This window comes from Solanum lycopersicum, chromosome 2 (genome assembly GCF_036512215.1).
Source record: "Solanum lycopersicum chromosome 2, SLM_r2.1".
Taxonomy (NCBI): domain Eukaryota; kingdom Viridiplantae; phylum Streptophyta; class Magnoliopsida; order Solanales; family Solanaceae; genus Solanum; species Solanum lycopersicum.
In genome coordinates this window covers 64,841,846-64,867,455 of record NC_090801.1, presented here as the reverse complement: position 1 = coordinate 64,867,455, position 25,610 = coordinate 64,841,846, and the positions used below count along the sequence as shown (strand labels likewise).

At 34.9% G+C, this 25,610-nt stretch overlaps 5 protein-coding genes across 22 annotated transcripts; 1 reads left to right on the top strand and 4 right to left on the bottom strand.

Moving 5' to 3' along the window:
* Positions 1–862: 862 nt before the first annotated feature.
* Positions 863–6,152, top strand: LOC101247678 (ultraviolet-B receptor UVR8). The gene is made up of 11 exons (XM_004232325.5): positions 863–1,125; positions 1,199–1,343; positions 1,470–1,580; positions 1,676–1,736; positions 2,124–2,242; positions 2,507–2,592; positions 2,693–2,894; positions 3,224–3,277; positions 4,135–4,245; positions 5,317–5,373; positions 5,810–6,152. The coding sequence occupies exons 1-11, from the start codon at positions 1,097–1,099 to the stop codon at positions 6,005–6,007; spliced, it is 1,173 nt and encodes a 390-aa protein (XP_004232373.1). The 5' UTR covers positions 863–1,096; the 3' UTR covers positions 6,008–6,152.
* LOC138342241 (membrane protein PM19L-like) lies at positions 5,810–7,540 on the bottom strand. 2 transcript variants are annotated; one of them, XM_069294527.1, is made up of 5 exons: positions 7,236–7,540; positions 6,954–7,131; positions 6,752–6,800; positions 6,579–6,664; positions 5,810–6,498 (listed from the first exon to the last, which is right to left on the bottom strand). In XM_069294527.1, the coding sequence occupies exons 1-5, from the start codon at positions 7,387–7,389 to the stop codon at positions 6,495–6,497; spliced, it is 471 nt and encodes a 156-aa protein (XP_069150628.1). In that variant the 5' UTR covers positions 7,390–7,540; the 3' UTR covers positions 5,810–6,494. The 2 variants fall into 2 exon arrangements, with proteins under 2 accessions (XP_069150628.1, XP_069150627.1); XM_069294526.1 differs by having other exon boundaries at positions 5,810–6,664.
* A 342-nt stretch (positions 7,541–7,882) lies between these two features.
* LOC101248255 (RHOMBOID-like protein 9, chloroplastic) lies at positions 7,883–10,934 on the bottom strand. Of its 8 annotated transcripts, none has more exons than XM_010318041.4 (7): positions 10,807–10,934; positions 9,512–9,899; positions 9,245–9,419; positions 8,993–9,158; positions 8,596–8,766; positions 8,351–8,505; positions 7,883–8,239 (listed from the first exon to the last, which is right to left on the bottom strand). In XM_010318041.4, the coding sequence occupies exons 2-7, from the start codon at positions 9,846–9,848 to the stop codon at positions 7,987–7,989; spliced, it is 1,257 nt and encodes a 418-aa protein (XP_010316343.1). In that variant the 5' UTR covers positions 9,849–9,899; positions 10,807–10,934; the 3' UTR covers positions 7,883–7,986. The 8 variants fall into 8 exon arrangements, with proteins under 8 accessions (XP_010316343.1, XP_010316342.1, XP_010316340.1 ...); XM_010318040.4 differs by having other exon boundaries at positions 9,512–9,902; positions 10,807–10,929; XM_010318038.4 differs by having other exon boundaries at positions 9,512–9,910; positions 10,807–10,915.
* Positions 10,935–12,174: 1,240 nt separating this feature from the next.
* On the bottom strand, positions 12,175–14,766 carry LOC101255558 (uncharacterized). Its single transcript, XM_004233666.5, has 5 exons — positions 14,224–14,766; positions 14,102–14,146; positions 13,744–14,013; positions 13,453–13,625; positions 12,175–12,534 (listed from the first exon to the last, which is right to left on the bottom strand). The coding sequence occupies exons 1-5, from the start codon at positions 14,459–14,461 to the stop codon at positions 12,295–12,297; spliced, it is 966 nt and encodes a 321-aa protein (XP_004233714.2). The 5' UTR covers positions 14,462–14,766; the 3' UTR covers positions 12,175–12,294.
* Positions 14,767–16,136: 1,370 nt separating this feature from the next.
* Positions 16,137–25,535, bottom strand: LOC101248829 (uncharacterized). 10 transcript variants are annotated; one of them, XM_069294519.1, is made up of 8 exons: positions 24,469–25,535; positions 20,159–20,455; positions 19,862–19,990; positions 19,317–19,397; positions 18,907–18,961; positions 17,443–17,516; positions 17,262–17,315; positions 16,137–16,688 (listed from the first exon to the last, which is right to left on the bottom strand). In XM_069294519.1, the coding sequence occupies exons 1-5, from the start codon at positions 25,304–25,306 to the stop codon at positions 18,933–18,935; spliced, it is 1,374 nt and encodes a 457-aa protein (XP_069150620.1). In that variant the 5' UTR covers positions 25,307–25,535; the 3' UTR covers positions 16,137–16,688; positions 17,262–17,315; positions 17,443–17,516; positions 18,907–18,932. The 10 variants fall into 10 exon arrangements, with proteins under 10 accessions (XP_069150620.1, XP_010316345.1, XP_010316344.1 ...); XM_010318043.4 differs by having other exon boundaries at positions 18,911–18,961; XM_010318042.4 differs by having other exon boundaries at positions 18,911–18,961; positions 24,442–25,509.
* Between the last annotated feature and the right edge of the window lie 75 nt (positions 25,536–25,610).

Here is a 25,610-nt window from a genome sequence, read left to right as displayed (position 1 = left end):
TTGAGAAAATTAAAATGACTAAATAAATGAAATGAATTAATCTTGTTTAAAATTTATTTGGATTGAAATATGTTAAATCAAAATTGATGAAATATATACTAAATCATAATCCAACACACCTATAGAGGAGTTGATTTCATCTTTTTGATGGTATTGATGCATTGCAGTGTAACTGGTTTGTGAAGCAGTATCTCCTTTGATTTGAAGATGCCAATACGGTCTATAGGATTGTAAATTATTTTGATATATTTAATATTTTTTATTTTTTAAGAAAATGATTTAATTCATAATTTTTTTTTTTAAAGGAATGGAGTATATCTATCAGTACCAAATAAACATCCTTAATTATCCTATATTAGGCAGAATATTTATTGATGAACTTTATTATTATTATCACAAATCATAACCCTATATTATACACATATAAGTTAGACACAAGAAATTATCATTTATAATGAATTAGATAACACATTATCCTAAAATCACAATGCATATTTTAGTAACAATTATTTATAATTCAATTATATTATACACTACAGTTTGTTAAATTACCATTAGTTATAAAGATTCATAAATATAAAAATATTTAAAATAGATTAATAAATTCTTATGCGGAGTGAAATCTTTTGAAATATAAATAAATTCTATGACAAAATATATATCTAAAATTCAAGTCCCTATTTGGATTTCATCTTTGTTTCACTACAATATTTCTTAAAATATTCACTAGTGCTTTTTGATTAAACAAAAGGATATGAGAAGGATAGAGGAGCAAATAAGCAAATAGGTCACTCAATAATTAGATAATTAAAATAAATCGTTCTTTAAACTATATTAAATACTATATGTAGTAAAATAAAATATTAAAATATAAAGTTGAGTCCCCCAAGCAGCAATAATTAGAGAATGCATCATAATAATTTATATATTAGGGGCGCCTCCACTGTCCTCTCCACTCAACCAGTCCACAATATACAGATTACAGAAGAAGCCACCATTTTTACCGATTCTTGAAAATCAAGACGGGAAGCTCTAAAATATTCAGAATTAGCTCTTCAGCAAACAGAAAACTGAAAGCAGTCAGCCATAAGTATATATGGCTTCTAGAAACGCCGTCATCGCTTGGTACAACAGCTGAAACTTTTCTCACTAGTAATTATTATGTTTAATTTATTGTATATATGTGTTTAATATTCAGGGGCTCTGGAGAAGATGGTCAATTGGGTATTGGAAACAATGAAGAGAAAGAGTGGGTTTGTTCAATTAAAGCTCTAGAATCTGAAAAAGTTTCGTCTGTTGTTGCTGGAAGTAGAAACTCTCTTGCCATTTGTGAAGATGGCCGAGTATGTTCTCAATTACTCTTTCACTCTAGATTGGATTATTAGTTTATTACCCTTTCTTCTTTTTATTGATTAATTTTTCTTTTTTTTTGGGTGTGATTTTGGTTTGTGGGTGTGTTGAATAAGCAGTTGTTTACGTGGGGTTGGAATCAAAGAGGGACATTGGGACACCCACCTGAGACAAAAACTGAGAACATTCCTAGTCAGGTTAAAGCTCTTGCCAATGTGAAAATTGTTCAGGTAATATTATTAGTATGCCAGCTTTAAATTTTATTTGTGCAAGAGAATTGCTGGAGTTTATTGGTGTAGGTTTTATTGGATTTCTCTGATTGCAGGCGGCAATTGGTGGCTGGCATTGTTTGGCTGTTGATGATCAAGGCAAGGCTTATGCTTGGGGTATGCCATTGCTTTATTTCATCTTTATCCACCATTTTGTCTCTAGAACAAGAGGGGTTACAAAAGTATTATTGTATTCCAAATTTATCAGTTTGCACGACTTTTCTTTTTCAATAAAGAATACTAAAAAGAAAGGATACGTTTCATTTTTTTTTTAACTTTGCTAGATTATATTCACACAAAGTTAACATCTTTGAACTTTGTGCTTTAGTAGGTTAAGACAACAAGGTCTCACCATCAAACTACTAGTTAGGATTGACTTGTATGATCCTCCACACACATTTTGCCTCTAGTTTACCAGTCTGCTTTAATAGTTTAGTTTTCAAAATACTGGATTCTGGTGGTTTGGAGCAGTTATTTATTTTTTCAAGTTCATGATCCTTGCAGGTGGTAATGAATACGGACAATGTGGTGAAGAACCAGAAAGGAAAGATGACACTGGAAGGCCTGTAAAGAGAGATATTGTGATCCCTAAGCGTTGTGCCTCTAAGCTTTCTGTTCGTCAGGTGACATTCTCGTACTGTTGATTCATTTCATTTGAGGAGCCGGACGCGTGGAGTTACTTTCCTTGTTTTGTTGGTTGATGATTCTGCAAAGACTTTTCCTTTTTTCCTTGTTGCTTTTGGTTCTGTATCCTGATAAATGCTCACCGAATAATGGAGATGCAGGCCTATTAACTGCTTTTTCACTCCGTATATTTATATTATTTGCAGCAATGTTTAATCTGTTGCCTTTTTTGCCAACTAACTCCTAATTTCTTTACATAACAGGTAGCTGCTGGTGGTACACACTCTGTTGTTCTTACAAGGGAAGGACAAGTATGGACATGGGGTCAACCATGGCCTCCTGGTGACATGTATGCTCTATTCTTATCATTGGTCTCTAGCAACCATGATATGTATAATAAGTTATTTTCTTGTTTAAGAATTTCACTAGTGCTGCACTAAACCTTGCAGAAAGCAAATTTCTACTCCTGTCCGTGTACAAGGTCTTGCAAGTGTGAGGTTGATTGCAGTAGGGGCCTTTCATAACTTGGCTCTTCTTGATGACGGAGTTCTAATGGCATGGGGTAATAATGAGTATGGGCAACTTGGAACTGGGGATACCCAGCCAAGATCACAACCCATTGCCATTCAAGGGTTATCTGGTCTCACTTTGGTTTGTATTAATCTGTTCTTCTTGTCATTTTGATTATGATTTTGTTTGTAAGATGATTTGTTCTTGATCATTTTGGTCCAACTTCTTCTCCTTATATTTCTCTTCATTTTCTCAATAAGTATTTCTGTGCGTTGAACAGTTGTTCATCATGTTAAAGGACCAGTTGTTCAGTCCAGTTTCTTTGGATATATCGCCTTACCAACTAACTTACTACATGAAAAATACAAGCCCCTAACCAATTCTAAATGAAACTGGCCAAAGAGTTATAATGAGTATATAAGATGTATTAATAAAAGAAGTATGTTAGATATTTCTATTTTCATGTCCAGGTTGATATCGCTGCTGGAGGATGGCATTCTGCAGCTTTGACAAATGAGGGGGAGGTATGTCTTGTGTTTTAATGTTTTATATTAGTTCTGCATAATATCTTTTGCTTTGTGTCTCATGTACTTTTTTAACGGCAATCAGTATATATGTTCCTTCAAGATAAAATACACCTCCATCTGAACGTTTTGCATCTGACCATATGTCATTGTTATGGTATCCGATCAAAAGATCTACTGATCCCTTTTTTCTGGCTTCCGTCAAACCAAAGTGAAAATACTTTGATTATGGTGCTTTTCTCCCCCTTCTATAAATCTTTTTAGTTTTTACATTCTAATAATATAGTTCTATGAAGTTGCATATAGTAGGCAATATGCATTTGTTGATTAGAATACATCAGCTTTTTCTCTTACTTTCTTGGATTGCAGAGGAGGTGGTCAGTATTCTAACAAATAACCATCTCGTCCACAATACATTACACTATTTTTCCACTTGAAAAAAATTGATATTATTGGGTTGTATGGCGGGTTCCGATGTGAAAGGCCGGTTTCACTCCAAAGCTCTTGAGATGTGAAATGTTAAAGCCTGCTTTCTTTAAAATTGTTATGTTTGTTATTTATTATCTGCCAAATGATCGAATGTATGATCATTGTGCTTGGTTAGCAAAAAGGTCCAATATGAGGTCTATTTGGCAGATGAGTTGTTGTCAAACTTTAGTTCCGTACTTTCTCATTGCCATCATGTCGGAAAGATTGCTTATGGAAGGAGTTCATTTTGATCACTGTGCAGACCTGGCAACACATTCTCCCAGTTTGCTATCTTGTGCCTTGGAAGAACCTCTATACAGAATCATATTCTCATGATCTTTTGTAGTCAACAACCTCTGTCAACTGTGTGTTAACTCTGCTTACTGCAGGTTTATGGCTGGGGAAGAGGAGAACATGGTAGACTTGGATTTGGGGATGACAAGAGTAGTAAAATGGTGCCGCAAAAGGTTCAACTTTTAGCTGGGGAGAACATTGTTCAGGTTAGTTGTTTGTACCCTTCATTATTAGTAGGTTTCTTTCCTGCTCATCACTATGGAAGTAACCGCCCTGTGCTTCATCCACTCTCTTTGTATAGCTGATAAAATTGCAAAGCCATGGAATATAACTTGTATGTCCAGAAAAATGAAAACTTACACTCATGTTCATTATTTTTAGACTGATTTTTTTTTTTTTTTGATAAAAGTTTATTTTGGACTGAATAAGAGGGGTCTGCCTTTGCCAGAATCTTATTTGAGACTGAAATATTAGCTCATCATCTAATTGACACAAATGTGGCAAGAAGTTTCTAGAATTAAAGGGACGCTACTTGATACAAAATTATGTGTAGGTTAAAATATTCAGAAAATATTGCAAGGAGTATTCATAACTGTCAAAGAAATGCAAATGAGAAACGCGGCCAACTTAAAGGCTGAAATAAAAGACTCAGACTTGGACTGAAAAAAAAAAACGTAAAAAGACCAGAACTCTGAGAAAGAACACAAGTAAATCAGGGCTTATAAAAGTGGAACAATGCTCTTTTCTTCATCAAATTCAGCTATTTCTTCTTCTTCTGATGTTTGAGTAAGAATTGTATATTTTCCATGTAACTCCCCCAGTGGAAAGGTAGGGGAGCCTTAGCAATTTGTTAGGCACTTAAGGTTACAGTTTATGGAGTAATAGTTTTCATTCATTACATCGCCGCCCCAGTATGTCTCGTCAATTTTGGGGCATACTTGGTATGCATTTAGCATTCTATATTTAACACTTGTGACCAAACCGATGGGCACAGCCAACAGATCAAGGAAACGCGTGCCTTAAAAATAAAAAAATGCAGGAAATCAAAATAAAATGTTCTGAAACATGGCAGGTTGTATGACCAATTGGTGTCTGATTCCGGAATGCAACACTTAGTATCTGTGCTTGTTGGTTCATCAAAGAGTGTGGAATTAGACTAATCTGATTGTGAATGCTCATGCTCATGCTCGCGACACAAATCTGTTTGAATATATGCGATCTTTATCCACCCTTCTCTCTGTAGTTTTTGGATGTGAGTTCTCTTTCTAATGATGCAGGTTTCATGTGGGGGAACACACTCTGTTGCATTAGCGCATGATGGTCGAATGTTTTCTGTGAGTTCAGCCCCTATTTTCCTTCTAATCGTTCAAGTTTGCATAAGTTAGCGTCATGCTAAAGCCCATTTTTGACTTGTTTATAATCTTCAACTAATACATGTAATTGTCTTGTCCTAAACTTTTTCGCCTATTTGTTAAAGCAACAAGCATTTGAATAACATTCTTGTGGGCAACCCGCAATCTCTTTTTAAGCTTTCGGAAAAAAGTTGAAATGTGAGTGTGTTGAACAGTAGACCCCATATTTCAATTTTGGAACATCCATGATCCATTTCCAAGGGACAAGTATATTAGAAAATTATTCTAAACGTTAGATAAACTGATTGGATATACAGGCGTTTGGTGTAATGGTAGACTAACTACATCATGGATAATTATTCTGTATTACTGTGTCGGAGATAAAATAACAGCTGACTAGCTATTTGTAATGTGGCAGTTTGGGCGGGGAGACCATGGACGACTAGGATATGGTAGAAAGTCGACGACTGGTCATCCATCGGAAGTTCCAATAAATATTCCGCCTCCAAGTGATGTCAGTAGCGCAGAAGGAGGGCGTTGGTGCGCTAAACTGGTCGCTTGTGGTGGCCGCCATACTTTGGCGAGTATTGAGTGGCAGACATTTGAGTCTGAGTAGTTGCACTTTTTAAGTCTCTTCTGATTCAGCGGCGTCACTGTTGTATGAGGTGATTAACTTTTGTATTACTATTACTCATTGAGCAGTCTATGCAACTGAGGTGGAAAATCCAGAATTTTCTTTTTCTGGTTGGGTTAGAGATTTACTATCTGCTTCTGTTTATCTACTGGCACTACGTTGTGAATAGCCTAATTATGCCGCCTTCTTTGTTGCTTATTTCCAGTGCCAGTAGCACCAAACACACTTCCGATAATTTAGTTTGTGAACTCAGCTTTTGTTCTCATCTAGTAAACACAACATTTCAATACAGGAATTATAAAAATGTTCCAAATTTACCATGAACCATCTGAACCAAGAACCCAGATTTCATGTACAGCTATTTCTTACTGCTGACAGACGGTCGATGAAAATTGAACACTTGAAAAGCTCAAGTATCTGTACTGTACAAGTTTGAGTCTTGATCAATTCACAGCGGCCCTGGATGTATTTATCTGGTAGGAGCAATTTCAGAGCTGGACCGAGTTGAGCAATTTAGTGCTGAGGTCCATAGGAACCATAAACAGGGCCATACCTGCTGTGAAAAATCCCAGCGTGCAACAGTAGTATATAGAGTAATTGAGTCACCATAGCTATGGTGATCAACGCTTCCAAAGTTTGCTGTCCATTTTACAAAAGTAGTAGGAAATGAAGTCCGAACATCATTTTTGTAGCTAAATATGAAATGATAGTAACAGAGACATTTACCAGGCGTTTTCCTCGGTGACCTCCCATTATTATCTGCTTGCAAACTAAACTGCATCATCAGTTCATCAGACACATAAATCAGCTATTTAGTCCTCTAATTATGACCCATATCATCTGGGTCTTTTTCAGGTTTTAATTTATATACAAATTGAGTTTGCAAATGAAAAGGGACTGGAACTGGAAGCAGTAGTAATAGGAGTACCCAAAAGCAAGAGCAGTAATGGCCCAAGAGATTATAGCTGAAGAAGCAGCACTAGCCAAACTGTGACTAGTCCATTTTCGGAGATGGAAAAACCCAGCTAGCATAGAGGAAGCACCCATTCCTCCCCCAATCAATGCAAAAATCAACATAAAACTTGTTGATGGATTCCCACCTAAATCTGTTTCAACCCATTTCACAAACACCAGCAATACAATTAAACAAAACTCAAAACACATTTTTATTTTATGAAGAAAGAAATTTGAAAGAGATGAGGTGATATACGAGGATGATTCTGTTCACCATCAATGTATTTGTCAAGTGACCAGCCAGCAAGTCCTAGTACAATTAAACAAACTACCAAGTTTATGACCAACAATGGCCCCATAAGGGTTCTGCCGCCTCTTCCCACCGCCATTAATCTGCTGCTCAGTATCATAGTTTCCACCAATTTTGTAATAGATGTTCTTTTTTTGGTCGAGATACGTGGTTGCTTCACGAGGACTCCATTGTCACCCTCTACAGGTGTCACAAAATTTGAATTCCCAACGATTACGCTGGCGGGCTTCCATTTTATGAATTAAAGCCCATTTTACTGTCTCTCTCCAAGCCCATCGTTCCTTTATGAACCCGGGTCTCTCTCAAAGTTTTCGCATATCAGATAAAATTATCGCACTTATTAATTCTTTTTTGCAATTCATGGAATTTCTCCTCTTTTTTTTTTCATTAACTTTAATATTTAAGATAAGCTATTTATGTTTATTAAGAGTAAAGAGTAGTCCTTCCGAAACGCTAAGTCATTTAAAAATAATTTGCAAATATTAATTAAGCTATATATATAAATATAAACTTGTATCCAATAAAAAAGTTCTTTGTTTCCACTTAAATAAATTAAAGAAACAGAAAATGGGTGAAAAACTGCAAATAACATATTTATTCAAAACCTGTATATATTTTTGTAAAGCTTATTTATTCAAAACCTGTTATATATATAACACGCCTATGCATAAAGTATTAGAGTTTTAATCACCCTGTTTCAGCTTATATAGAACTTGTCTCCAGCTCCTGCTATTGCGTTGAGAGGAGGTTCTATTATCAAAAGCAAAGAAGCAAACAGGATAATGAAGACTGAGAAGGAAATAAGGGATTTACAAGGATCTGAATATTGTTTAACTAGTCTCATTCCTTCTTTTTGACCACTTTCTGGAGATGCAATATTTTCCACTTGAGCACTTGGACATACAAGATAACCATATGCTATTCCCATCAATGTGGCTCCAAAATGTGCCCTGCATACGAATCGAATATGAGTTGATCGCAACTCAACTCATATTTTAAATGGGTAAATATGAGTACCCAGTAGAATTTGTTTTTTTTTTGTATAGTAAATTTATACTAACCAGTCATCTATAGGCCCAAAGTTGCTTAGCACAAAGCTGATAGCAGTTGCTATTATCGCCTTATCCATCATGCTTTTAGCAGCTTCTTTTCCTAGCATGTCTTTGTTCTGGACTTGATAGATGAGCCAAGCTCCTATTAGAGCAAAAGCAGGTCCCTGATAATGCGACAGAATTGGTCAAATAACTCTATGTTACTATGATATCTACATGATTCAACTCCAAAATTTAATGGCAATACAACTTACAGTTCCTCCAACAGTTGGCTCCGCGGTGTGAAGAAAACTGATGAGGTTACCAGAAATTCCTCCAAGAACATATATCAGGACAAATGGAAATGAACCATATGCTTTACATACTTGAGGCCCAAAACATAGAAGCACCCAACATCCAAGGGCTATGTGAAGGACTCCTGAGTGCTGCAACATAACAGATCAACAATCAAATGAATTGGATTTGCTTATATCCGTTTACATTGACATTATCAACGTAATTTAACAAGCTATCAAGTATTACTTAATTGGACTGTCAGTATATAGACTTAAACGGCTTACTAATATATACCATACAACAATCTTAATTGTATTTCCATACAATTCCAGGGCAACTAATCATGTAAGGACGAACCAATTTTCAATCTTGTACCAGAAACATCGGTGTTAAAAGCCTCCACCATTCACCAAGTAGGATCAAATGATTTATCTTCGCGCCATATACCATTGGTAGTGACAACATCCCTACTTCCGAGTTCCTGACTGGACTAGCTGTCTCAAAGAGGAATACTGCAATGTTAATAGAAGCCAGTACTCCTCTGCATCAAACACAGGCAAAAAGCATTAGAAATGTTCATTACTGAAGAAGGCAGTTGTAAAATTTCAATGGGAGGTTGATTCTTACATCAAGTAAAAACTAGATGATTCTTCGTTCGAACTCTCAATATCCTTAGCTTTTAACTTCATGTACTGTTCTAGTTTCTTAGCCTTGCCACCTCTGTTGATCATTTTCATGGAAAAATAGGATGCTTCTTCAATTGTATTCTCATCAGAAGATGAAAATGTGTGGAATTTTGGCTCTACACCAGCATTTAAAAGATCACAACAAATAAACTGATAGAAAGTTAATTAGTCCATCAACTAGCAGTTCTTGCATTCTAATCTTCATTACCTTTTCCACGAAAGTAATCCAATGATCGTAGTGCCTTCTCTGCTTTAGGCCGATGATTTTTTCCTGTTAGTTTTTCTATCTCAATCGAAGATGAAGCTCCCGTGCTATCATGAAGCTTTTGGAAGTAAGAATCTAAGGCTCTCAGTTGCTTCTCCTGATTACTCAATGAAGATTTCACTGTCCAAAATAATCTTCTCAGAGAAGTACGCGAAAGCTGGGGTACGAGTGGAAACAATCTGTTATCCTCCCTATATACATGGCTTAATATAGGCACAACCTTTTGCGGAATGCATCCCATGCTATGAACTTTCCCTAATGATACTGTAGTACAGACCATTATGCTTTATTCAGCACTTTACCGACTGCTTTACGCACTTCATGGTCGTTCCTGCTAGTGAACTTGAATATATCTTTGTTAATTGAGGAAACATCAACTTTTAACACATTTTAAACAAGCTGAAATATATACTTCTGCAACAATAATAAGAGTTCTGTCAGGTTTGTTCTGCTATAGTATCACATAGTAATTTGTCCTTCCAGAGGCTATAAAGTTACTATATAACTTTGTTCTCTTCCATATATCTATTGAAGTCTCTTCCAGTATTCGATCACTGAACTAAATCTCTTGCACGTGGAAACATTCTATAATCATTGGCATGCAACTGAGTTTATTCAGTGGCGGATGGAAAAAAATATGTGTTAACAATGAGATTCGAACCTTGGTACAACAAGGTTAAAAGAGTCTTAAATATCCATTCTAGAACCATTGGATCAACTATATGACTTATTCATTGGGTGCTCTATGTTAATTTTATACAAATACCTATCGATTTCTACATAGGTATATATATTTCGTAACGAAGTTAATGGGTGCTCGAGCACCCGGCGAACACCATGTAGGTCCGCCCTAGAGTTCATTACATACATATTGTTGAATATATACTGACAATTTAAAGAATTTTTACACTATCAACGTATTAGAGCAGGGTGTGCGCCTTATTTTGACCTGTTGTTACGACGTACACAACTATATATCACAACGAAACATGGTTAATATAGAACAAACAAAAATAGATCATTAAATCCATCAAAACTACACCACTTACAATAACTTATTCAATATGATCTCATATGTAGTGTTTGTGGAGGATAGAATGTAGACAGAATTTAGCCCTAGACCGTTTTCATAAATAATGAATCATGAATGTGTTTGTTGGAGTGTATAATTAATTAAACAAGACAGTTATATAACGTATATGATCTTAATAGAAGAACGGGAAGAGCTAAATACGTACCAGCGGTCTCAGTTCCATTTAATGCTGAGATTATTTAGTTAGAAGATAAAATTGTCTCTAAATTAAAGATAAGAAGTACAAATTAAAGAATTAGAAAGATCCAAATGAAATTGTACCTTATCTGAATTGTCCCACTAAAACTTTGCCAAGTGTAGTTAAAAACTTCCAATATCCACTAATTGGCCCTTGGATGGGCCCCACTAAATCTAGTAAAAGGGCCACAAAATCAAATAGAATATCTTCAAAGACCAATAAAGGTTTCTTAGGTCAATCGAGGCTGCGAATATAACATTTTGTTTTCTAAAAAAATTTAGTTGCATCAAATATTTACACTAAGCTAATGCAATTATAATTATTATATTATTTAATAAAGCAAAATAAACAATAAATTTAAATACATGGTATACATTAAGCCTATATAATTTTGATAAAGTATGAATGAATATAAACACTTGGGCAAGTTTTACCCCTTTCTTCTCCTTTTCTTTTGGGGTTCTCAATTTCATATATAAGATTTTTTAAAGTTTTTTTTAATAAAATGTTAATATTTATAAATTATGTAGAAGTATTTCAAGATATTTTTAAGATATATAAAAAAATCTCAATTAGTTTTTTTTGGGACTTTTGAAATCCAAGAAATATCACATAGACTTGAATATATGTTTCGATCAATTTGCATTGTATAAGAGAGGTAGATTTAAATATGCTGACCTTAATATCTTTTATCTTTACGGAAATGGGAAATAAAATTATATTTGCTATAAACCCTTTGACTTAAAATAAAAAAAAATAGCTTTTTCAACATAGACATTCTAAAATCAAGGCCTTTTTTCTCTTTCAAAATATACGACTGTTGCAAGCAATAATATCATGTTTCACAATATTACTGAGGAAGCGTACAATTTTGGACATGCTTGGTAAAGTTTCCAACTGTATATATATGTTCTAAAAACAAATTATATCTATATATTGATTTTGAAACTCTTCGATATAAAATTAGAGGCTGACTTAGTTTTTTTTTTTTTGAACTCCCTTAATGGAAATCCAGGATCAGCCTTAAGTAGATTGACAACGTGATATTCAAGTGTACTGTTCATCGGCTCAAAATATTTTGGTTTACATATAAGCGTACTACTGTTCTTGTCTTAAATTGATTGTACGTGAAATATATCATAATGTCATTTTATATTGTGGTTTTAATTAACCTGTCAAGTAAACAATTGAAATTTATAGTTGCTCTAGAAAATCGAAAGAGACATTTTCTTTAAACGAACTAATTTTTTTTAGGATAAACAGATTCAAACAGATGAATAAAGTGTTACAAGGAATATATATATAACATAGCTACAACTAGAACGCAAAAGAATCTTTAGAGAACAGATATATATATTGAGTTCTGATTGCACTTAAATTTCTCTCATATATAGCTAGATTTTGTTGTACTATCTTCTAAGAAAGAAGAGAGAAATATATTAAACAATATAAGATTTAGCATCCATTTATATCATGGCAAAAAAAGATGTTCTTCTTCTTCTTCTTTATTGATTTACTATGTTTTTTCTCTTTCTGCTTTTGTCTCATGCACAATCTTGACAAACATCCTTGCCTGCTGCATTTAGTACTCTTCTGCTCCTGCTTATTATTATTATTATTTCTCTCACCCTCCAGTTCCAGCTGTTCCTCATTTCTTTTTGTGTCTTCTTTCCCTCTTGTTTCTTTCACTTCCACCTATTAAATATATATAAACAATATTTAATGTTATACACGAATTTAAAATTTCTAAAATATGAGTGTACCATTGGCTATTCGTGTAGTATGAGTGTCATCAGATGATTTAATAAAATGTATACATAAAATATCTATTTTTACGAAGAGACTACCATTTCACGTGCTATCCATAAGTTATCAGGTACTTGAAAATAGAATGCATATTTAGTAAAATCCAATTTGAAGATGGAGGTGTTGATATGGAAGTAAAAAGAAACTATTATTGAGATGTAGCAGTTGAGAATATGACAATTCCTAAACAACATATATAGCATTTTTGGCTTCCTAAAGTGACTTTCTTCCCCTACTACCACAATTTGTATAACCATTTCTAGTAAAAATGGAACTACCAAAAAACATAAAAATGTAGGGGTGGGTAGTGAAAGCTAGTACGTGTCAGTCAGTTGCAAGAAGTGACCACAAAATGATATGATTTCTGCATGTGCATGGGGTACTTAATGCTTTTGGGACCAATTGTATTACTATTGCATTTCGTATTATACGTCTTAGTTTAATTTGATATAAAATTTCAAAAAAATATTTTTAAATATATAATTTAAAAATGAATCATAGTGTTTATGTAGCTATAAATTAAAACAAATATATTAAAATTAAATTGTTAAGTATTAAATAAACTAATTTCTGTTTTTTTTAATAGAAAGTCCTTTCACCTACCTAGTAGAATTAGTACTTCATGTATAGCACTTCATGCGACCTAGTCAACCTTTACAATCTAGCACTCATGCTACAATAACTGATATTATCAGTCTACTATAATTAATAGACTTGCATCATGAACGTATAACTTAGTAAAAATTCTGACTCTGCCACTGATGCGTAATCTTTAACATCATAATAACTAGTGGAAAAAGGATTTACCTTTTCCTGAGATTTGAGTTCAGGAGTAGTCATGGGTGAATCATCAGCTACACAACGTTTTGTTGCTCTTTCCTCGATGGATGGAGTACGAGCAGGACTTGGACTCTTTGAACTTAAGTAATTAGCTGGAGTACTACTCTGTGTTCCCACATCTCTTGTAATGCTAACCTTCTCTAAATTCATAAAAATATGTACAAGTCATGACAATGTGAGATGAAAATAATCGCGACTTGAGTTATATATATTGTCAGTATTATAAAAAGAGTTTACGCTATGAGCATGCATATATACCTTTGGTTGGAATTTGGATTTGTAATTCACGTTTTGTAGGAGGTTTTGGACGGAATTGTGAAGGATAGATCAAAGGTGCAGACATGGTGATTTTATTCGTTAATTGTCGAAACGATCTTCCACTTAGTGTTTTTGCTGATAAACATTCTAATGGAACTTCCCCTGATAAAGGATTGCATATATATTTCTCAGCTTCATTCCATTTCGAGTTTAAACACAATCCATCTGGTGACATGTATTCCCAACTATATGTTGTTTTTGCCTGCAATGCTACACTCAAAAAATAAGTCAGTTATATTGAAAATGCAATTTTTATTCGAACCTACTGACTCTACGTTCTGAATTCGCTTGAACTTACCTTTAAGGGCAGTGGTAAAAGAATAAGTTGATGGATCTATTTCATCTGTAAAAAAAAAAAAGAATTATGAGAAATTAAAAATAGTAATAAAACAGAAAAATTGGGAGAAGTAGTTTTATTACCTCTTAAGGTGATGTAGCCAGGGGAAGAAGCAGTACTAGAAATGGAAATGTTTGATCTAAAAGATTTTGCATCTTCTCTAAAACTTGTAATATAAGAAGCTGAAAATCTTCTTGAATTTGTGTTTTCTCTGCTAATTTTGGCCTTAAGAGTCCATTCTCTAAGGTTAAAATCGCAATCGTCGCTGCGCCTTGTTGAATTTCCAATAGGGGATTTTGCCATACTAGTTTCTATTTTCATGATTGAAGAAGTTTTGGTCTGGACTTGAAAAGTTGGTTCACTTTTTAAATAGAAGGAAGTTATAAAGGTAGATAGTTAAATTTCAATAGCCTTTTGCCTGCAGAATCAGCAAAAAAAAAAAAGAGCAGCTGCTCATCAAGTAACTTCCAAAAAACTAAAGCCTCAGAGATTTCAAATTTAAATTTTCCTGTATTTGACAGCAACCCACACCCCTTATTTTAAAAACAAAATTTTGATAAATAAAACAAGAAAAAATTATGAGCTAAAAAAAGTGGGCCAGATAAACATTTTTGTGGTTTATTTGCAAATAGAAGTCAAGTGGAATGTCTAATCTAATATTGTGTTTTACATAAAAAAAAATAAAAATGGAAGAGATGTTTGGTGAGTTAGTGCAACAGAGTAGGTAAATTTGGGTATATAGTGATAAAATTGTTCAATTTCCAATTAAGGGGTTGTGAAATTGAACATGCTATGTCATCTCTTCAATTTGGAAACTTTTGTTTCATAATAATGCTATACAACGTGAAATTACACTGAGTATAATATCAGCCAGCCGATTAAAAAAAAAAAGGTTAATGTTAAATTCATGATAATAACTACTTGGGTAAGCTTTGTTTTGTTAATAGAAGCAGCCAACACTGAAAGAGACAGACGGATACCCCGCCTTGCTACATTCAAAAGTTCAAAAAACGAAAGAATTTGATCTTTATTATGCAAAAAAAATAATCATAACAATGAAAATTTGCATTCAAATAAGGACATGTGTTGGTAAGGTAATCCAATGTATGACCATACATATCCTTGCTGATTTTTGAGACTGTTGGGTTATTTTCATTGGGGGGTTTAATTTGATTCCACGGTCCTTTATAAATTTTGTATCACATTTTTTCTCCGCACATATCTTTTTTCTTTTTTGTATAAGTGGTAATAAAAAAGTAAAAATAGTTAAAAATTGAAATATGGAAATGGGATGTCAAGATCATCGTCGTAATAATTATGGGGTATGTAGGTCCATCATCTCGTGGGCATATAGTCACCGTCAGTTTTTGTCTCAACTGTATATGCAATGTAGGTTTCATTATCAGTTTTAGGATAAAAATTCAGTTTTTCTTTCATCCTTTAACAAATATGTGACTTGTCGCACTTTTTTTCATTTGGTAATGAATGTATACATAAATAATTATTAGTGCCAGTCAAAGGAAATGAGTAATTTATTTGACGCTCCATAATCTTGAGAGAGTGGAAATGGGAATCCAACTTTTATATTTTCTGTCCCTAATTTTACCCAAACTTGTTCAGTTGTTTATGCCCAAAAGACAGACAAGGAATTGATGTTTAAAGAATCTTTGCTGGGCTATTCAACCGGACCACAATTCAAACAGTAGCAAACGGATAAAAAAAAATTACTTTTTCTTCATTGTAAAGGGGTAAGTAAACCCCACATGAAGGATAGTTACAGTTTAAGCTTCATTTTCTCTGCAGTGAAATCTACAAAGTTTTTGTTATTCACATACATAACATGTTTCAACTAATGCCCCTCACCTCAACCCCAAAAGCCAAACTTCAACTTTCAAAAACTGTTTGAAAGACGACGAATCAAGCTTAAAAAGTTTTTATTGAAATACTATACGACACCAGTAAATCTGAATTAAGTTGCAAACGAGTAGGACAGCAGTGAAGACGGTGAAAATAAAATCTTATAATTCAACAGCATCTATATCACTCTAGAGAGCCAGATAATCGCAGTAAATAGTTCCACACTGACTTAACATCCTTGAGATAATTCTCGATTACAATCAATAGTGAAAAAGGCTAAAGACTTCTTATTACATAATCTATGTTCTGGTAACGAGGGGTTAATCTCACGGAGTATGACAGCTTAAGTTCGCACAACTATCAGAAAACCATAACCTCATCTCCAACATAAGCATAATCCTACCAAGCTTATTACAGACAGGAAGCTAAATTCCCAAAAACAAGCCAATATTAGACCAATATAATGGCAGAAGCCCTCTTACCACACGTCTTAACATGGATGCTTGGTCTCGTACCCCCTCATCAATGTTGAGAATTCCAGCAGCAACGACCAAGAACACATGCGGCTTCAATGGTTACAATACACTTTGATCTCTGGCGGTTATGGAAGTCATGCAGCAGAGCGGGCATCAATTGCTGAAAGAGTTGACCTCGCCCAACAGCCACTAGTCAGATCCTCCAAATAGCTTCACTGCCAATAAAAACACGATATAAGATATTATGTTTCTTACACAACCTACTTCTGTTGCATTAATTATTTGGTGTGTCAAATAATATTTAAGAAATTAAAATAAGAGACCAAATGACTAAAATTCTAGTCCACAGTTGAAGATCTTATTGAAATCGCACAATTTATTCACCCTTTTCAGAAGTTATCCAAGAAATAATGAAATCTAAACCAGATTACATCCACCATAAAAAAATTAGTAATTCTTTGGCACCGTTCAATCCATCACTCGTACCACCACACACACACATACTTCACAAACAATGCATTTATCAATTTCAAAGTGCACTCAATCGCGCTATACATTCCAACGCAATCAATTTTTTGTCAAAACTTTAAATAGTTATACTAACATTCCGAGGGGAACATAGAGTATGTTACACGGTGCACCCTCTGAAAGATCCAGTTTCTCAATTGGTCTTCAACAAAATTCTTCTGAACACTAAAAACTTAGGCAAACTTTTTACTATATCTCTCTCTGATACTAATAATTTTATCATCTAGTAGAAATAATGAGAAAAAGATCAAGATCCTTACTCCAAGAGCTCAGCCTCCTTCACTTGTTATGAACCACTTGATAGATATTGACAACTGCAGCACAAAGATTGTTCAATACCCACAAAAGAAGTACAATAACCAGGTGCGACAAATGAACATGACCGGGTTCTAAAATTTGAAGAAGGAACGTTTAAAGTATACAAATCGCTCATATACTTACTCCTCCCACAAGAGAACTCAACCAAAACCACCCAATTGCCATTACTTGTCTATCCAAATGTGAAACATGATGACCTGCAATGCAGCAAAAAAAAGGGGGAGGGTGGACGGGGGGAAGAGAAAAGGTTTACTTTCCATACATTCAAAAGACGAAGGGTGTATAAATTTAATGTTTAAAGCACAATAAGCCACTGAAAATCATGAAATTGAGTATTTTGATGCAGAGCGGAAGATAAGCGGGGCCAGGTAGGAACCTGAGATGCACATCGAGAAATTGCTTATGGAGATTTTGTCATGAAGATCAAGCCTTGTGAAGAAGGGTCATCAGTGTCAAGTATGGACAGGAGGGTCATTGGTGCACCAGAGAGTCACAACAGCTTGTGGTGCTATGTTTGGAAAATAATCAGGACGACACTGGCCAAGTTTCGCTACTACTAATAACTACAAGGTTGGGAGTGGAAGGAAAATGTCTTTCTGGAGTGACAAATGGGTTGGTTCACAAACATTAAGAAAAAACATCCTGACCGCTTAGTCCTGACGCCTGATGCAACTATCCATGAAGTCTGGGACAGCAGGAATGCAACTTAAACTTCAGAAGACTACTCCATGACTAGAAAATGAATGGGGTTGCTTTTGTGATTATTAAGGTATAGGAGCAGTTTCAGGGTATAACAGCAAATGAAAAATGCATATGGTCCTCAAAACATATCTGGAGGGTTAAAGCTTAAAAGATCATATAAGGTAGCCAGTTTGTATGTATGGTTGTTAGAGAGGCATGCCTGACACAGAGAAATGTGAAAAGGAGGGGTTAATTTTTATTATTTTTTTAATCTTTTTTTTTTTTTGAAAAGGAGGGGTTAATAGTAATGCTCTAGATGCTTTTTTATGTGAGAAGGAATCTGAGGCCATCAATCATATTGTCATTCGCTATGAAGTCTTCATTCACTGTGAAGTCACTGATGTGGCAATTGTTTCAGTATGAAAGGAATTAAATGAGCTATGCCAAAGTACACTTATAGATCTCCTAGAGTGCTAGAACAACATAGGAGGAACAGCGAAGCAGAAGAGACATTGGAGTTCAATCCAAGCATACAAAGGAAGTCAAGGTGTTTTGACAGAAAACACAGCCTTAGACAGAAAGTAAAGGTGATCATTGAATCCTTATAAGAAAATCAAGGATTTCTTTTGTTTTACTATTGATTTGTAAATATGGCTCCAACGCAACCTTTGTGCCGGAAGGGCTTCCAATAATATACTCTTACTGTTTTCAGACGAAGAAAAAGCATGAAATATTTCTTCCCGCGAGGAAACAAAATAATTTGATATTGATGTGAAAAGATGCTCATCTAAAATATCTTGCTGAAAGAATCAATATAAAAAATTTCTGGCTGACACCCATAAGAAATTTACTTGTCAGAGAATCCGATGTATGTAGAACAAAATGTTAATGAAGGGGAGGACTCACTGACCACAAAAAAGCACTCAGCATCTCTAGGAAATTGCATATGCAAACATGCTTCCTGCAAATAACAGAGGGTGCGATCAAAAGAGGTTTCCTAAATTAAAAAAAATAATTATTATTTTCCAACAATGACTGCAATCAATCCAGCATTGTGACTCAACAATTTATACAGTGGGTTGTGATCAACTAATATTTGAAAAGGTCTCAAGATAAATGACCAGCAGTTTGCATACGTGAACAAATTACCTTGTCTTGGATGACTTCAAACACGTTACTTACTTTAACTTCGAAATTGACACTACACTCCTTTTATAAGCATGCTAACTAACTTGATTAAACTTTGACTCTTCCCGTTAGCAGGATAAGACAAAGGGATGGATGCATGATCCATATAGAATTTTAGTTGTGCATACCTTGTCCAAGAAGCAATATTGTATTCGCAGACAAAGCTGCAATTTCTTGGACCTTTTCACTGGAAAATATTGCTTGCACAACTACATAAATGTAAAAGAAGAAAAAAATTACTTAAATTGCCTAATAACTCCAATGTCACAGATGAAGATCAGAAGTAATATAATAATATAATAATGGGTTCCTAATAACTCCAATGTTACAGATGATGATCAGAAGTGATATAATAATATAATAAAGGGTTAAATTAACAGGAGCGGCTGCGGGTTTCCCTTGTCATCAAAAGAAAAAAAAAGTTATAAATGGGAAAACAAAGGAGCTGATAGTACAAGAATGACAATCGTAAAATAAACAAATGAATGTTCTTCCTTGATACATATTATCATACAAGCAAAAAAATCGTCTGAAGTTTCAACTCAGAGCATATTAAGATTTACATGTGGTCATTTTAAGGGGTGACTGAAACAGAAATATTTCAAGCATTATTCATGATATTAAATGTTTCTCCTAACTTAGAACCATACTATTAATACATGGAAAACATTACCTGAAGTCTGTACAAGCTTCTCTGCAGGATCCTTGCTGTCAGTTTTATTGACAGAAGATGCATCCATGTCAGTCACCGCAATCATGTGTACAGTATGAAGTGCATCTGTTGTCCAAACAGTTTGTGTTCCTGAAAAGGACAGCCAATGGCATAACAAAACAGAGAAAGCTGATATTCTATGACATCAACTTTTTATACACATTTCTGAAGCAAGATATCAGTAAATTAACACGGCATTATGTCCTTAAAAAAATAAATGAACACAACATTATTAAATTTGAAAGGATGGAAATATACTTGTAGAAGAATCCGGAAGAACAGTGAGCTTTCGAACTTTCATGTTGTGAGTTAACTGTTTCATGCTATAAGGAGTCTCTGATCCATGAACAGAAGTTGCAGGGAACAAGAGGTGAAGATTTCCTTCAGAGTCCAAGATCAGAAACCTGGTTGAAGATAAGGCCTGAATGCCAATAGCTTTTGCTGACTTAACCGGTATCTTGATCGACTCAAAATTATCATCCTTGTTCTTGAATGCCACGAAGTTTGCAATACCCTCTCTGGAATCTTGTCTGAGTCTCACAGACCTTAACTTTGCTGCAAGTTAGAATGCACAATTAGCAGCTGTAGGAAACAACAACAGAATTGGAGCTTCTAGATCTTAACATGATGGCGAAATCAAAGAAAACTTAAATGATGTCAAACTACATTTTTACAATAGCAAAAACAACCAAAGTATCACTGTAATAAGATTAAGGAACAAGGCACAAGTACCACCCCAAACTATACCCTAAATTCGAGCGACACACCTAAAACCAGTGTTTTGGACGGCGAGAGGCGACAAGGGCCTGCCTCGCCACGCGGCGAGGCGCTCGCCTTTTTTAATCGAGGCACCAATTAATACAAAAAATTAACAACATTTAATTGCACATATAATATTCAAAATTTCAATAGCAATTACATATATTACAAATACTATAATAATTACTATAGAAGAATTAATTTTTTTTCAAAAAAATAATGGACAACAGTCACAGCACAGTGAAAGCAAAAAGCATTTTACAGTAATCCGGGACAAAACAGAGAGTGAAGAAAACAGAGGGAAAAAAAGAGTAGTGAAGGCAAGGAGCAGTGAAGAGTGAAAGAGAAAGAGACGAATGGAGCAGCAACTCGAGGAAAAGAGACGAAGAAGAGAGCAGCGACTGAGGAAGAGAAGAAGAGAGTAGCGACTGAGGAAGAGAAGAAGCAGCAGCGACTCGAGGAAGAGAAGAAGAGGAATACACGAAAGTCTAATGAAAGTTTGAGAATAGAAAAAAAAACCTAATATTATTAAGTTAAAACTTTTTTTTAAAAAAAAGATCAAAATGGCGACGCCATTTACGTCGCCATTGGGTCGCCTCGGGTCGCCTATTTGAGGTCGCCTCGCCTCAGTGGATAATGGCGACACAGCCTCGCCTCGCCTCGCCTCGCCATTTGCCAAAGGCGCTATGGCGAGCGCCTTTTACAACACTGCCTAAACCTTACAAGGGTCCCTATTCCCCACGACCCCACCCCCACCCCTAAAAAAACTCATTTTTTAGGTATTTTGTGCTCCTTTTGTGCTGACATGGAACCACGCGTGAATACACTAATCTGAGGCGCATGGGAACATTAGTACAATAGCTCTAATCAATAGGAATTGGCGAAGTGTAATTGCGAAAGTTGAAAAAGAAAACTCTTTCTTCAAAAGCTGATTCTTTTCATCTTCAATTTACCCTTTCTTCATTCTCCATTAGGGTGGCTCCAAATTAATACACTTCTTGAAATTTCTCCTTGAATAAAAAAGGTAAGCTTATTTTGTGTAAATTCCTTTTCTTTACCCCTCTTTCATGTCAAATTATTAGTCCTGATTTTAGAAGTTTCATTTTTTCTCCTCCTGATAAAATCAATACCTCATTTTTTTCTCCTCCTAATGAAATCAATACCTCATTTTCTCCTCCTGAAGAAATCAAACACTAAATACCAAAATGGAACCTACATATCAAGTACCAGAATGAAAATCATGGTTTAGGTCGAGGCTCAAAAAAGTGAGAGATTTGAACTTATTTGTTATTGGAAAATTAAAAGGTTTTTGGTAAAGTAATGGAGTGGGACCCTTTTTGTGTAATAAAAGCACAAGTATACACCGCACGTCATTTACCTGGACAATGGTGACACGTGTACAAAAGGAACACAAAAATTCATTAAAAAATGAGTTCAAAGGGGGGTATATTAGGACCCTCGTAAAGCTAAAGAGTGTCGTTGGGATTTCGGGTAAAGTTCAGAGTGGTACTTCTGCCTTATTCCTAAGATTAAAGACAAAAACCACCCCAAAATAGCCAGACAGGAAAATGAGTAGCAACTAAGGACACTTTTCCTGGAAATAAATATAGCAATCTCCTAGAAGCCTTGTCGAACATTCATATCTTTGAGAAGGCAAAAGATACAGAGTAAAGAGGAAAAAAGGACAAGAAATGGAGTGCCAAGTGTTCTGAGCCAAAACTCAAAGAACGGAATTAGTGCTAAAGTTTGCAATTTAGTCATTAGCTTAACTAGTTCACACCGCATTCTATGTCTTTAAACGCAAGTGTAATATTTGTGTTGTAGTATTTTTCTTTAAGAGGGATCTGACATAGGATGGGGGATAAGAGCAAATATGCAAACTGGCTAGGCTTGTTGGTTGATTTTTTAAAACATATTAACTCTCGCCACCCAAAATACTTGACCTACCCTCTTTTTTCATCCTTCTAAGAGAATACGAGTAATATTATTCAATGGAGTTTTCTGCATAGTAATTCCTACAATTGAAGCAGATATAACTAACACTAGTTCACATTATCTCAAGGTCGATTTAACATCTTTCAAAATAACTACTTCTATCTTTCATCACTTCCAAAAATATATAACATTAAAAGTCTATGCAACTTAGTGCTCATGCAGCCTATAGGTAAACAGTAAAATCAGATTAAACCATCACCATCATACACAACATAAATATGCTAATCCAAGACTATAACCCAATCAAATTGTTTCCACGAAAGCTCTACTTCATTTAGATTCTGCACTTCCAATGATACCTTTCTTAATTCTGACCAAGGATGAACTTAGAGTTCAAGACAATAACCTTATATCTTGGAGAGTGGGAAAAATAGAGATATCAACAATGGAAGAAGAGGGAGGAAGTGTATCACGTATAAAGAAATCACGACATACATTAAAGCCATATCTTTGATAAGCCAAACAAAATACTGCCACATTTATGACTGCCAATAAATTGCCTCTCAATCCCAAATTATTTGGGGTCTGCTATAAAAAAAAAATATTCTGTCACCTATAAAGTAAGTAGTGATGGCATCAAGAGACGTGGTAGATACAAAAGAGAAAATTAGCTTTATACATTATTGATTTCAAACATATATCAGGAAGCCAAGAAAACCAGAAAATGATCAATACTTGTTATTTGCAGAAGACAAGTTACTCCTGAAAAATGGATTGTTGAGAAGACATTTAACGATAAGAATCCACTTCATCCATTCTGCTCTGTTCAGGTTCATTTCATTTTAATACAAATTAAAAATTTTCTAAATCTAGGCATCGTCTCAACCTAACTCTTATCCATAAAAGGATATACAAGTACCTAGATTAAGATGAGTCATTCACGAACACCTGGCATGATGCAAGTATAGCAACTAAATAAAAATTAGTTGGTATACTTTCATAAAGATATATGTATTTATCTTTATGTCTTAGCTAAATCTGTTTCAATCGATCCATTGGATATCAAGCCAACCTTTCTCCATTTGGTCTTAGATCTACTTTGTCCTCTTTTATCATTTCTAATCACAATATTATTGCAACTATGTGCATATAGAGATCCCGTACAACATAACTAAACTATTTTAGATAACCTCTTATTTTATCATGTACGGTTGTTATTTGTGCTCTCAAACAGATGTGATAATCTCTAATTTTGACAACTTCAGTATATCTGCACAGCCATCTTAACATCCAAATTTGTACAAGACTAGGACATGAATCTTAAATCTTAAAGATGATCACTCACGACATTGTTGGTATCAGACTTTTCTAATGGGATGTCATTTACTTAACATACTAGAACACACTGTTTTGGAGACAATCTAGCATCTCAAACCCCACCATTTGTGGAGTTATGGGTCTTCCCTACCGTGAGGGGAGGTAGCTAAAGTTGCCAGATAAATAACTAATGCCTATCCTTTTACTCGATCTTTCTAAGGAGTTATTTCTACTTAGAAACTGATCCCGAAAATCCAACCAGAGTTTTGTTATTATGCAGCATACATAGACATCCTGAAGCAAACACAGTATAAATGTGAGTAACATAATAGATACATGTACAGATCCCATATTCAGGATCGAGTGATTCATATCTTTTTGCTATTAACAGTACTACATTTACCACCAGAAACATAATTGCAATATAAAAGCAATGGAACAGTTCAAAAAAAAAAAGAAACTTGGATTCTCAATGCCAAGCTTCTAAAATAGCTATGGATGGACAGCAAAGTCAGAAAGTATTCCAGCACCTGATTCAGTGCGGTTCTCGACCATACCATTGGAAGTAAACTTCAGTTCCATCAATTTACTACCATCAGCAGCACTAATCTCAGCATTCATGCCATGTATCATCCCATTTCGTAAAGGTAGCTTTTTTATCTCCATTTTATCTTTTTCTAACCCACCATTCAAACTTTTCTTATTGGTAGCCCTCTCTTTCTTAACTCTTCCTTTGACCAATGGCCGCAGGGGGAAAACCCTGACTCCATTATCTTCCCCCAAAATCAGGACCCCAAAAGATACACTAATGGAAAACACGGGCAGAGAACAATCAATCACGGCATACTTCATTAATTTCAGCTCCTCACCCCCCAGGTGTTTCACAGCAAAAACCCAAACTCTACTATTCGAAATAGAGTACAACGCAAATACATTAACATCGGCAACCAATTTCAGGGAAACCCCATGAGAAACCCCAAAAACCACCCCGAATTTACTCTCATCAAACTTGAAATCAGTGTGATTACATACAACTTTGGCCGGAGTAAAAGACTTCCTAGCAGAATTAAGGATATAGAAACGGAAGAGAACTGCGGAGCCTCCGTAAATAGGAGATGAGATGAGAAAGAGGGTGATCGGATTAGGGTTCCGTAGGAGGAGGAAAGCGGCGGCGGAGATGGGGGGATGGAGAGTGGTTTGGGGAGGAGGAAAGGAAGCGATAGAGAAAGGAGAGAAAGAAGAGTAGAGAGAGATAGAAGAATCGGAATGGAAGAGAGCTAAAGAGAGAGAAGAAGGGTGAAAAAGGAAAGAAGAAAAATGGGGTGGTGGAGAAGGGAAAGAAGGAGAAGAGAAAGGGGGTTTTGGAAGAAAAAGCTGATGAGCTTCAACTACCATTGTTAATGTCAATTTCTGATGAACAATGGGTTTCAGTTTCAGACAAATTGGATTTTTGTGGCAACGTTCATGTGTTTGGAGAAGAAGAACATAACTAATTCCTTTTATCAATAGTAAAGTAAATAATGAATTGGTTTTGGTTTGGGGGTGAATAATCAATAATGTTGTAAGTTGTAACGTACATGAATGGTTAAAACCAGATATTATCAATAATGAGATGAGTAAATGTTTCATATTGAATAGTACTCTGTGTCCGATGTACTTGTTCACTGTTAATTTTATACTTTTTAATGTTATAAAATTA

Excerpts from the sequence above, each read along its gene's own strand:
- LOC101247678 (XM_004232325.5), top strand. The coding sequence starts at position 1,097 with ATGGCTTCTAGAAACGCCGTCATCGCTTG. Across the intron at positions 1,581-1,675 it reads CCAATGTGAAAATTGTTCAG|GCGGCAATTGGTGGCTGGCA; the intron begins GTAATATTATTA and ends CTCTGATTGCAG. Across the intron at positions 4,246-5,316 it reads CTGGGGAGAACATTGTTCAG|GTTTCATGTGGGGGAACACA; the intron begins GTTAGTTGTTTG and ends CTAATGATGCAG.
- LOC138342241 (XM_069294526.1), bottom strand. The coding sequence starts at position 7,389 with ATGATACTGAGCAGCAGATTAATGGCGGTGGGAAGAGGCGGCAGAACC. Across the intron at positions 7,132-7,235 it reads TGGTGAACAGAATCATCCTC|ATTTAGGTGGGAATCCATCA; the intron begins GTATATCACCTC and ends GGGTTGAAACAG. Across the intron at positions 6,665-6,751 it reads GTCACCGAGGAAAACGCCTG|CAAACTTTGGAAGCGTTGAT; the intron begins GTAAATGTCTCT and ends TAAAATGGACAG.
- LOC101248255 (XM_010318041.4), bottom strand. The coding sequence starts at position 9,848 with ATGGTCTGTACTACAGTATCATTAGGGAAAGTTCATAGCATGGGATGC. Across the intron at positions 9,420-9,511 it reads GGATTACTTTCGTGGAAAAG|AGCCAAAATTCCACACATTT; the intron begins GTAATGAAGATT and ends ATGCTGGTGTAG. Across the intron at positions 8,506-8,595 it reads AGCCAACTGTTGGAGGAACT|GGACCTGCTTTTGCTCTAAT; the intron begins GTAAGTTGTATT and ends TCGCATTATCAG.
- LOC101255558 (XM_004233666.5), bottom strand. The coding sequence starts at position 14,461 with ATGAAAATAGAAACTAGTATGGCAAAATCCCCTATTGGAAATTCAACA. Across the intron at positions 14,147-14,223 it reads TGGCTACATCACCTTAAGAG|ATGAAATAGATCCATCAACT; the intron begins GTAATAAAACTA and ends TTTTTTTTACAG. Across the intron at positions 13,626-13,743 it reads AATCCAAATTCCAACCAAAG|AGAAGGTTAGCATTACAAGA; the intron begins GTATATATGCAT and ends TTATGAATTTAG.
- LOC101248829 (XM_010318042.4), bottom strand. The coding sequence starts at position 25,306 with ATGGTAGTTGAAGCTCATCAGCTTTTTCTTCCAAAACCCCCTTTCTCT. Across the intron at positions 19,398-19,861 it reads GAAGCTTGTACAGACTTCAG|TTGTGCAAGCAATATTTTCC; the intron begins GTAATGTTTTCC and ends ACATTTATGTAG. Across the intron at positions 18,962-19,316 it reads AATATTGCTTCTTGGACAAG|GAAGCATGTTTGCATATGCA; the intron begins GTATGCACAACT and ends TGTTATTTGCAG.